The following is a 12,470-nucleotide window of genomic DNA, read 5'->3' on the forward strand; positions in this document are numbered from 1 at the left end:
GGATGACTTGTATGATTCTTTTCAGCTATGCATCATGTGAATCTAGAGCTAACCCAAAGGGAAACAGTGATATCAACAATACTTGTCTTTGGCACATAACCCCTTTTGTCATGGGTGCCATGACACTGGTTGGAGAACTGTAGTACTCCCCACACCCCACTTCTGGATATTTTCCTACCTCCTTTCACTCATCCCTGCCCCTGCCATCAAAGCTTAACTGGTGTGTTCTTTTCTTCCAATCTGTCCTATGGTTATGCTCTTTACTGTGTCCACAGCAGATATTAGGTTATTAATCTGATAAACTAAACCAGATTAATGCGTTCCCTACATGTTACATCCTCCCAGACAACACAATGCTTTAGTCTGTGTAAAATTAATTTTTCTCCAATAGATCCCTAAGATATATGCCAAAGGGGAAAAATCTCAGATTCAATAATAGAATCTACTCCGACTTAAGGACAGATGTATTACACATAGGTACATGATATTATGTAGGTGGCTGCCGACTTTGATCATGGATAAGCCCTGCAACTCATCCAATTACATTAGGTCTACTCACATGACAGATCAACTCCTCCCCCACCCTCCAATCAGGCAAAGAACAGCAATTTCCCCCTACATACGGATGCAGACATCTCCATTCTCGTAGTATCCTGGGCAGCACTGGGATCTCCGTCGGTACATGGTCCTGAGGCCTCTCCGATACGCCGTCTTATAACTTATTCTAAATCACAAGACAGAAAGCCACTTGAAAGCATTGAAAATCAATCACTCCTGTTAGAATTATATTTGTGTTAAGCTATAGCGAGGATGCCATTCAATAATTACTTTAAAATGCATGGAGGCTTCTGATGTGAAGGAACACAATAAAACAAAATCAATAGGGAAATCTTGACACTAGCAATATTGAGTGTATTAGAAACGCAGCATCTGCTAATGCCTGCCAACCCTCCCTTACATCCAGGATGATTCTTAAGCATATTCTGGCGGTCCTGAAAAAGAGATGCTGGGGAATTTGGAGGACATCTCTAGCCTTGGGGTAACAACACAAAGCGGGTACCCAGAGGATGGAGCTAGAAGGGACCTTAGAGAGGCAGGATAATAGGATTTGGTGCTGGAAAGGCTCTTAGAGATCATCTAGGCCAACTCCATCACTTTATAAAAGACAAAACTGAAGCCCATATAAGTTAATTGAATTGCCTCAGGTCTCAGAGATAGTGAGTGACATAGATGATATTTAAAACCAGGTCTTCTAATTCCAAATCTAGTGCTCCTTCCACTCCATATCTGCTCATTGTCTCCTCAGTACCCCTTGTCAACGGCAAGCGAGGGATGGACAGATGATTAGATTAACTCATTCCATCACTCCTATTGTCCTTTTAGAGTTTCTTCCCAGAGGGAAGAGGAAAAAAGGCATCCAAAAAAGCATGTTTTCTCCTGTTCATCATTCAGAGCCACTCAGAGAACTGAAAGCGTTTTTTTTCTGCCAAGAAAACCTAAGGGCTATATTCTCCCTCTTGGATTAACAATGTCCCTGCCTTTCAGAACCAAGAGGGACCTTATAAGATCCTTTTGTCCAACTCCTGCACTTTACAGAGGACAATGTAGTGGGGGAGAGGGAAAAGGAGAGGGGAATGGGAGAGAAGGGGGAATCTTGTCTGGGATAAGATAGTAAGCAGGTGTTTTCATCAATTCTTGGGTACCCACTCTCACCAAGAGGAGCAGTGCCAGGCATAATACACAACAACAGATAATCCCAAAGTCATTCCCATTGGGTTTTAGCAGGAAGACAGAAACAAAGAGGACATGGTGCTGTATATTTGCCTTAATAAGTAGGCTGAGAAAACTTTGATTTACTTTTCCAGAGATCACGGTTTCTGACTACTATAGCCCAGAAATATGCAATAGTAAGTCAACCTAAGGTTAAACATTCGCCACCAAAGACACATATGAAATAACCCATACATGGTTGATGGATAGGATACAAAGAGTATTGAGTGGGTACACGAGTCTGTAGTCAGATCCTGTTCAACTCTGGATCCCAGATATAGAGACTGTTCAACAAGGGACCTGAACGATGATGATGAGTTTCAGGGTCTAAATTCTGACACTTTACAAAAGAGCTCAACTTCAATTTGCTTAGAAGAAGTGGCCAATGACGGACCATTGGGGTTCAAGTTCATCAAAAGCCTCTTTCCTTGGAAAAATTCTATTCATTGTTTTTATTAGTGATTGTATTCATTCATCCTGCCCAGATTTGCTTGTTGAATCAATGCAATCAATGAAAAAAAATCTTCTGCACTGAATGTTAGAAGCAGAATCCAAAATGACTCGAGTAAATCATGTGAGTGGACCACAGCTAATAATCAGGATAAATGCAATGTCTTAGAACACAACCACAACCCACTGCACAAGTGTGGATGTGAAAGATGTGGGTATAGCCATGAAAAAGACCTAGGGACTTGAATGGATTGCAAGTTTAAAGAGTCACTAGTATAATGTGGCAGCCCAAAAAGCTAATGACACCTTAGGCTGCATTAAAAGAATTATCTGTAGTGCTCCTGGAGACCAAGGTAATACTCCTGCTTTACATGGGAGGCAGCTTAGGGTAACAATAAAGAACACACTGGATTTGGAGTCAGGAAATACAAGCTGTGTGACCACGGACAATTCACTTAAACCTTCTGTACCTCAGTTTCCTCATCTACAAAATGAGGATAACTACCATCCTCACAGGGTTGCTGTAAGGTCCGATGAGACATGTAAAGCATTTCCTCTGCTTTGCAAAATTTCAGGCTCTACAAAAAACATCAGCTAGCTAACATCATCACTGTTGTAACTGATACTGTTGCACTGACTCTGCCCTCATCAGACCACATTCAGAGTGTTATACATGGTTGTAGGAATCACATTTTAGAAGGGGCACTGACAAACTGGAACAAGCCCAGAGAAGGTTGATAAGGTTGGCAAGATGATTCAAAATCATGCCTTCAGAATATTAGTTGAAGGAGCTAGAGATGTTTAGTCAAGAGAAGAGATCATTGGGTAGGGAGAAGAGGGGTAGACATGAGAGGGGGCTTCAAGTACTTAAAGGGATATCACCTGGAAGGTAAATTAGATTTATCCTGCTTGGCCCTGGAAGATAGAACTAGAATAAGTGGAAGTTACACAGAGGCACATTTCAACTAAAAAAAAATCTTTCTGAGAATTAGCCCCAAATGGAACAGGCTGCTTTGTGGATGAGTTCTCTCATGCTGGAAGTCTTCAAGTAAAGGTTGGAGGACCCATTGCCAGGGATGATGGGGTTCATGATCTGGTAGGAATTAAACAAGGTGACTTTTGAAGTCTCTTCCAGATTGTCTGATTCTCTGCACCCTCTTGTCCCCAGGGGTCTGGCCTCTTGGTGAGATTATTCTGCAAAGCTCATTGTCTGCCTAGGGAATTATCTGCTCAGCAAATCCCACTCAACAATGCCCATGGGGCAGGAGATGATAACCATTACCAACTTAACTAAGGAGGCTAGACTACACTGTTGGCCAGTGGCCATATTTGGCTAAGCAGTCACACCTGAGTTCCACATTCCCTGACCCTCCTGAATCAGCCTTCCTCCATTCTTAAATTTTTCCCTTTATGACAAATGACAGCATTTGCATCCTCTAGGAAATCTGTGATATTTGGGGATATCATTAGATAAGGTCATTCTACTTTATCAAAAACCCATAAGAAGAGGTGTTCTGGTTTGAAAGCCAAGTCTAGCTTCCTGGTACAGGCAGATAGTTTCCAGGGGTCCCTGGGAAAGCCACATAATCACCTGGGGGGGAGGGGAGTCTTATAACTGAAAGCATACTCTAGAGGTTATCTGGTCTATTCTCTTACCCCCACACAAGTTATGCCTAAGCCACTTTGACAGGGAGCTTCTAGCCTCTTATTAAAGGTCTTCAGTCAGCTTGTGGAATAGTGGGCAGAGTGATGGGCTTAGAGACAAGAAAAGCTTAGGCGTCTGAATCCTGTCTCAGGCACTAGATGTGTGACCCTGGGAAAGTCACTTAATCTGTCTTTGCCTCAGTTTCATAATCTGTACAACAGAGTTGAAAACAATAGCATCTATCTCACAAGGTTGTTCTGAGGATCAAATGAGAAACATGTGCTTTGCAAATGACGGTAGAAATGCTATTATTAAGACTTCTCATGAAGGAAAGTCCACAGCCTGACCAGAGGTTTTTCTTTTACTTTATAACCTAGACTGAGAGTTTCCTTTGTCTCTCTGGATCTCAGCTCCACATCAGGAAATGGAGGGGGCTGCAAGTTTGGTTCTCGGCTGACTCTTAGGTGAAGGATGCCATATTAAAACACGCCTGTCTGCATTTAAGCAAATTGATGACACTGCTGTCAGTGTGCAGGCACTGGGTCATCAGGAAAGCTGCAAGGCAACTCAATAATCCTGCAAAATCATTCATTTTCCAGGAACGTAGCCTATTTTAACAAGCAACCACTCCTTTGCCGGGTGCCGGAGGTGATGAATGAGTAGTCCTAGTTTCAGAGCAATGGATAGAGAAGTGCCACATAATCCCTGTCATAGAGATGCAGCCGTGATATCCTTGCCAGCTTCTGCTCTAGGACCGGAACTTGATTATTTCTGAAATTTCTTTATCCAGAGCCAGAGCCAGCAAAGAACACACAACCGAAGAATATCAGAGATTGGAAAAGAACTCAGAGATGGTCTCATCGAGCCCATGAGGAAACTGATGCTCTGAAAGAAGAGACTTGCCCAAGGTCACACAAGTTAGTGCAAGGGTTGAGACCAGAAGCAGGGCACCCTGCTTTCAACCTGGGTTTGTCTTTTCTCCATTGTAGCACGGTGTTTACTATATTATGGGAAGGAAGGACACTTGTGACTTCATTCCTACTAGGAACTCCCTCTACCCATGGAGTTCAGCAGCTTCTCTAAGATTCTCTGAGAGCTGCCTGGCAGAAAAGGGCCAGACTCATGGCAGGCAGGCAGCAAGGACCCACAAAACTCCCCAGTGTGCCCTCAACCAGATTAAAACGCAATTGAGAAATGTTTAACAAAATAAATAGAAATACAAGATGGATGGTGTTCATCTGTAGTTTTCTAAGCCAGGATGTGGCCGGTAGGGATCTATTTCTATTTGAGTTTGATATCATGGGGAGTTTAAATGACCTGTGCAGTCACACAGCCAGTGGGTGTCAGGAATCCAAGTCTTTCTGACTATGAAGTGATCTCTACCCTTGGCCCTCTTTCCATGGAACATTCCTTTCTTCTTATGCCTGAGTCTCCCATTAACCTGTTAGATCATGATCTACCCTGTAAATTCAGAGCCACAATTTCCTGTTCACCAGATGGATCTCTGGCCATACTACTGCCTGAGGATTCACTCTTCCTGTTCCCTGTGGTGGTTCAGAACGTCCAAGACAGTCTGGTGGATTGCCTCAAAATACCATCAGACATCCCCAACTCTCTGGAGGCATCTTCCTCTTCAGATGTGCAACTGTTAAAATCTTGTATCCCTGTTACTACTGAGGTTAAGGGAGGGCCCCCACCTTGATTCCTCAAGATCCATTGTCAAGGGAGGCCACTGAGGTAGTTCACATATTATTGACTCTGAGGTTCCAGGTATTAATTATGCACCACAGAAGCCAGATCTCTAACCACTTAACCACAATGTCTCTCAGCTACTATGTTTCCAGTATTAATTGCCTACATTCATCCTGGAAAAGGACTCAGAAAGAAAAGTTGTGGTTTGATGCAGTTGTGTAAATCTCTGGGAAACCAATTCCCAACTGGACCTTCATTAGCTAGGGGAATTCAAACCTCTTGCTTGCCCCCTTAGAGAATACCATTAACTGATAATTGCCCGATCCTTGTAGAGTTTTCAGAGTACTTCTACATCTTGTTTTCAAAATCTGATTGAAACTTACCACAGCTTTGTAAGACCCGTGGTAAGAAAGCGATTATTATTCCTAATTTTATAGGGGAAGAAACCCCAGAGAGGTGAGGAACCTGCCCAAAGTCCCAAAGCAAGGTCATAGCCTGCCCTCATTATCTCCAACACCCCCCACACCCGAGGTCTGGATTCTTTCCTGACACTACCCTTTTCACCTGAGAATCCTGATTCCTGCCCCCTCACCCCACATCTCTCTCAGTGATTTGACAGTCTTAAGGATCAAGTTCAGGTCAAAGGTCCAGATGTCCAGTATTTTATGAAGAATTCTTCATCTGAGGATGATACTCACCGATGCCTGGTACACTTGAACCAGTTGAGAATGTCTGTACATCTTGTATAATAGATCTGGTCGAAAGGGTGGGCATAGGATTCCTGGACTGTCACAGCATAGCTAAGAGACAGAGGAAAGAGACACGCATTACCACCCATTTGACCATGTTTTAGGATTAGCAAACCCTCTGTGAGCTAGCCAGATGCATAAGGGATGGAGGCTTCAACACATTATAGAATGTGTCAAGGCTACGATCCTTCTTTGCTCACACAAACACTTATTCCCAGATTCAAGGAAAGGGTAAATCTAAAACCAGTTATTTCCCCCTCCAGACAATTCCAAGAATATATGTTCCAGCCTCCTCTGAGAGATACTGGCCTGGATTTTCCTTCAATAACAAGTTATTTCATTGATTCATTTATTACTTCAACTTTTAAAAATTATTAAGCACCTACTATGTGTAAATACTACGTACAAAGCACTGTAAAGGGGAAGAACCAAACTTTAGATGAGCTTCTGCTGCTGAATAAATCATGAAAGTCATTCATTAAGGCTTATTATTTACAAATACTGAAGTATATACTATGCGTGCTAAGCACTGCGGAAGATACAAAGAATTACAGAAGTCTGCAGTTTAGAAGGAGAGGTACACCAACAAATGCCAACTTTCTACTAGCTGCTAGAGATCGGGGCTCTTCTCCCCCTCATAGATTCATGCACTTTGAGCCCCAGTGGTGCCCCAAAAGATGAGGGAAGCATGACATGGCAGGGATGACAAAGAGGAAAAAAGTTCAGGAAAGAGAATTTCACTAAGGTTCTGTGTATGGATTGTATCAACTTTGTGGCTGGGTAGTTAACAATGCTTGCATATCAAATGCTAATGAGGGTCCAGATTAATTTAACAGAGCCAGGCTTTACCAGCCCAGGGAGGTCTTTACTCTGTGTTTTATGATGGAGGGGCATAATTACCAAGGCTCCCGTCTGGAGCACTAATCCAACTGGGGAATTCTCCCTAAGAGGTCTCTAGGGGCTAGGGTGTGTATTTTTTAAATTACACAGATTTAATCTTCACGTAATGTGCAATGGAGCTGAGCCAAGAACAGGCTGCTGCTAGAAACAAGAGGAACTAAAGTGGGGTCCCAGGACTGATATTCATTAAGCCCTTCACCCAGCTAATAAAATCAGACGATTTGAAGCTGGCAGGAACCTCAGAGCATTGTTCATCCAACTCCGTCATTTTAGAGATGAGGAAACTGAGTCTTAATGAAAGGAAAAATGTCTTGTCCAAGGTCACCCAGATATTAAATAGCAAAGTCAGGATGAGCCCCCAAAACCCAGGGCTCTTTGCACTTCGTGTATGATGTGGGTGCATGTGCACACATAAAAACTTGAGTAACCTCTCTACTAGTCACAGAGGCAGAGCCAAGATGAGGGAGCCTAATTAACCAAGTCCCAAAGAGAAACCTCAAACTTGATTTTACCCAGAGAAATAAGGGGCATGTTCTCTCTTAGCTCAACTTTCTCTTCCCTACACCAAAGTTCTCCCTAAGTTGATGACTAAATCAGGTTGAAATAACATTTCAGTTGAGACTCGATCTGGGCTGTGCTGCCCTCCTGATTTTCTATGACATAGAAGAGATTGTCTAATCCATTTCCCTCATTTTAGAGTTAGTCCACAAACATGTATTAAGCACATACTATGGCACCGTACTAAGCACTGGAAGTAAAAAGAAAGGCAAAAACTAGTCTTTGCTCTCAGGAACTCATAGACGAAGAAACAGCAGGCAGAGAGCTTAAGCGTCTTGCACACTATTGAATCACACAATTAGCAGGTCCAGGTCTTCTGATACCCAATCCAGTATTCTGGGTTCTAGCACAGGCTGCCTTTGTTCTGAATCCAAGATTTAGGAACTCTACAGGCTTGGCTCATGTCTGCTGCAATGGATGAGGTTCTTTCAGAAGTAAAAGCATGCTTTTACTCCCTTCATGGTTTAACAACTACAACAATTAAATTTACTTTGGATGAAGAAGAGCAGGGAGACAAAGAAAAAAGTGGACTTGACTAAACTCACAAAGCAGATAATCAGCCTCTGTCTAAGCAACAGCAGGCTAGTGCGGATGGGAGACAAGGCAGTCATCACTGACATCACTGTGGTGGGGGCAGGAGCTTGAGGGTTATCTCACTACCAAGGCCGCTTGAGCACGAGCTTCTTTGCCAATTCCCAAGGGGGCAGCAGGCCCCTAGAATACCCTTGCCTGTCCTCCCAGCTATTCAATGGGCTCAGGGATTTTTCATAAGGCTGACTATGAATTCACAAAGCTTACTGTGCCAATGAAACACGGACAGTAACAAACCCCTGCTATTCTATTACAGCATGATTCCTCCACTAGGGCTCTCATTTTAAGTTTATTTATTTGACTTACTAACATCCAAGTAATGGCATTGTCCTAGTCAGCACAGCTCATCAATTTGGAGATTTAATTTGGGTTTCTCCTTGATTTATTACTATTACTAATAATAGCAGCCCACATTTCTATAGCACATTACAGTTTATAATGTAATTTCCTCTAAACATCCTTAGGATATAAGCAATATTTTTGCTGGAGGCTGGGAGGGAGAGGGGGAGGAGAAAAAGGAGAGATCTGCAGTGTAGGGAACTGATTTGGAAACTCCCTCCACTGATAGAGATCAGCAAATCATTGTAGTTTATAACTTAGACAGATTTGTTGGGGGTTTGGGGAGAGGGTACTGCCAAGATAAGTGACTTGTTCCATGGCCACATACAACTGCTTTATGTCAGAAATGCAGATCTTCCTGACTCCAAGGCCTGACATTATCTACTATACCTGCTGCCTGATTTCAATTTATTAATCTTTAAGCCTATTAGTAGGAGGAAGTCACTCTAATAAACATTTATTGAATGCTTAGGTGACACAGTGGATAGAATGCCAGCTCTGGAGTCAGGAAGACTCATCTTCCTGAGTTCAAATCTGACCTCAGACACTTACTAGCTATGTGAACCTGGGCAAGTCACTTAACCCTGTTTGCCTCAGTTTTCTCATCTGTAAAATGAGCTGGGGAAGGAAACTGCAGATCAGTATCTTTGCCAAGAAAACCTCAAATGGGGTCATGAAGTGTTGGACCTGACTGAAATGAGCGAACAACATTACGTTAAACACTGTGATAGGTGTTACCTCCAGGCATCTTCTCTTTAGAATCATCAAGTCTCCAGGTCAACTGGAGGCAAAAATCAGTCTGTGCTCTCAAGCAGCTCACAGACAAAGAAACACCAAGGGTCTAGGAGCTAAAGCTTCTGCCATTTGATTTTTGGGGTGAGTGGGAAAGTCATCATACAATGTAGAAGGAACTTTGAGATCATGGAGTCTGAACTACTCATTTCATAGAAAAGGAAGGGGAGGCTTGCTTGCCAACATTCACTTTGCTAGTAAGGGGCAGAGTGAGGAGCAGACCCAGGTCTCTTGATTTCCTGACCTTTGGAAGGAGACCTTACTTTATCCTCAAGTGACCTCAATCAAAAGGGATCCAATAGCCAGACATCCCTTACAAGAAGCTCCATGTCCCAAAGTCACGTGTGAGATGATAAGATGGCGGTTTATGTTTTGACACAAGTTCACTGAATTGTTAGTAAGTCCTCTGAAGACAGGAAACTTGCCTTCTCTAGAATCTGGACAGTAGTAGTCTTCATACAGAGATAAGTTAGCGTGCAGTTGTCCATTATCAAAGCTCCCAAGTCTGTCTTTGTCTTTCTCTTTCTTACTGTCTGTTTCTCTGTCTCTCTGTATCTCTGTCCATATCTCTATCTCTGTGTCTGTATGTCTCTTTCTGTGTCTTTCTTTTTCACTTAGCAACCAATGCCTGTGAAGGTGTTGCCTGGAACAGGCAAACCCTTTATGGATTCACGCTGTAACAAATATTCAGGTCTGTTAGCACATAAGAAATGTTTCACAAATCATGAGAATCATCTTAAGCAATAAAGACCGAGACAGAAAGTCTATCGGTCATCTTTTCTGATGCAGCATGGCAGCGTGGATAGAGGACTGGTCTTGGAGTCAAGAAAACGAGTTCAAATGCCACCTCTAATACCTGCCAGCTGGATGACCACTGGCAAGACACCCGGCTGAGCTTCATGTCCTCATTCACAAAAGTGGGATCAGAATACCTGCCCAACTCACCTCCTATGGTTGTACTGTAAGACTCAGCTAGGTGGTGCAGCCAGCCCTAGGCTAGCAAGTACAGGAGGACTTGAGTTCCAGTCTGGACTCAGACATTTGACTAGTTGTACAACCCTGGGCAAGTCACTTAGCCTTGATTGCCTCAAGAATAAAAAAAAAAAAAAGGTCGTATCTGGCACACTGATACTTAATAAATGCTTGCTGCCAGATTGGTTGAAATGAGATAATATATGTAAAGTGTTCTGCCAACTTTAAAGCATTGTATAAACATTTGTTGTCATTCCCTCCCGCCCCCACTGAAGACTAAGACCACCTAATGTTTATTGGTTCAAGAATAAAACAATGAGTTTGGGGACAAAAGGATAATACTGTCAAAACCTAAGGAGTCTAAACATTGCTGAAGACTAAAGGAACAGCAGAGTGTGTGAAGCAATAATTACAGTGACGTTCTGGGCTCGCAGGAAAGCTCACATATCACCCAGCACCTATCTGTACATCTCTGCATGACACAAAAGACGGATAGCTACCTTGGCCCAGAAGACCTTGGGGCAAGTCCTAACTCAGTTACTGACCATGGACAAGCTTTTTTTAAATCTCCATTTCTCATCTATAAAATGGGGCTAACAATTCTTGCACTACTTTCCTCATGGAAAAGTACTTTGCATTCCTTAAAGGAATATTACAAAGTGCTATTACTAATAATAATGAGAATAAGAAACTAATAATAAAATAGTAAACTTCCGAGGGCCATAGGTTTGAGCTATTCGTATAACCATTGGTGGAACAAGCCTCCCTATTCCAGTCAGGCAGGTGTCCCCTTTGTTCCACCCAGAAGCCGATTTTATCTGCACTTTCCAAGGGTATCTCTTCTTCAAAAACCAGTTCAAGTCTTACCTCCTCCACAAAGCCTTCCTTGATAATCCACTGATCGTATTCTCTCCCCCCTCTAAAATGCTCCATCCTATCATCTGAATCACAATGCTGAAGACATCATTTCATGCTGACTTGTACCCTTCTCTAACAGGTATTCCATGACTTAACTGTAAGTCTTTTGAGAGCAGGAGCCAAGTTTTATACTTCTCTTTTATTCCCCCACAGTGCCTTCCACAAGAGTGAGTATTCAATAAACAGATAAGGATTATTGATTCACCCCAAAAGGGGAGCAAGGCAACCTCGAGAGCCAAACAACATGTTTGGGGGAGGTTGGTCGTTACCTCTCCCAGTGACTGCACACGTTGGGATCGTCGGGGTTCAGTGAGAGTGTGGCTTGCAGAAGGAAGGAGAGAAAGAACATTTTCATCATCCACTCTGCTAGGAAGGAGAGTACCATCTTGGGTCCTATGAAGGGAGACAAAAGAAGAGGGGATATTAATCAAACTGCTTCCCAGAACATCTGTTTAGCACTTCATATTCCCAACATCAAACAGTAAACAGATTTGCTAAGCAGATTAAGTTTCCCATCATCATAGAATAATGAACATTCAATATTTTACACTTGATCTACACATTTTTCCAACAGCTGCAGAAATTTTGTCTATCATAGTAACAATTTGCTAACTCAGAGTCATTCATTCATTTACTCATTCAACAAACACTTACCAAGTTGTATTAATCAATTCTATTGAACAAATGTCTAAGTGCCAACTACAAGACAAAGACCAAAGGGACATAGTTCCTGTCTGCAGTAAGCTTCCATTTCAGACTGGTGTGTAAAACCCACGTGCAAGGCTCCTGAATTGTGTTTGTCTGCATGTCTGTTGTATTTCTCCTAATAACTGTCTATGAGTTTCTGAAGGCTGGGATTCTTGGCTTCCTTGAAATCCTCAGCATCTTCCACATAGTAATATAAATGGGCAGCTCCCTGGCATAGTAGATACAATACCAGAACTGGAGTCAGGAAGACTCATCTTCCTGGATTCAAATCTGGCCTCAGATTCTTACTAACTGTGTAATCCTGGGTAAGTCCCTCAATTTCGTTTGTCTTAGTTTCTTCATCTGTAAAAATGAGCTGGAGAAGGAAATGACAAACCACTCCAGTA

At 42.6% G+C, this 12,470-nt stretch overlaps 1 protein-coding gene across 6 annotated transcripts in view; it reads right to left on the minus strand.

The window, feature by feature from the left end:
• MEGF11 (multiple EGF like domains 11) overlaps positions 1–12,470 on the minus strand; it is a 475,650-nt gene that overhangs the window by 308,058 nt on the left and 155,122 nt on the right. For all 6 annotated transcript variants that reach the window (XM_072614460.1, XM_072614458.1, XM_072614449.1 and 3 more), the window contains exons 3-5: positions 11,646–11,769; positions 6,256–6,357; positions 624–724 (exon numbers count right to left, since the gene is read on the minus strand). In XM_072614460.1, the coding sequence (XP_072470561.1) occupies positions 624–724; positions 6,256–6,357; positions 11,646–11,761 (319 nt within the window). In that variant the 5' untranslated portion in view covers positions 11,762–11,769. The remainder of the gene's footprint in view (positions 1–623; positions 725–6,255; positions 6,358–11,645; positions 11,770–12,470) is intronic.

Source organism: Notamacropus eugenii, chromosome 1, assembly GCF_028372415.1.
Source record: "Notamacropus eugenii isolate mMacEug1 chromosome 1, mMacEug1.pri_v2, whole genome shotgun sequence".
Classification (NCBI taxonomy): Eukaryota; Metazoa; Chordata; class Mammalia; order Diprotodontia; family Macropodidae; genus Notamacropus; species Notamacropus eugenii.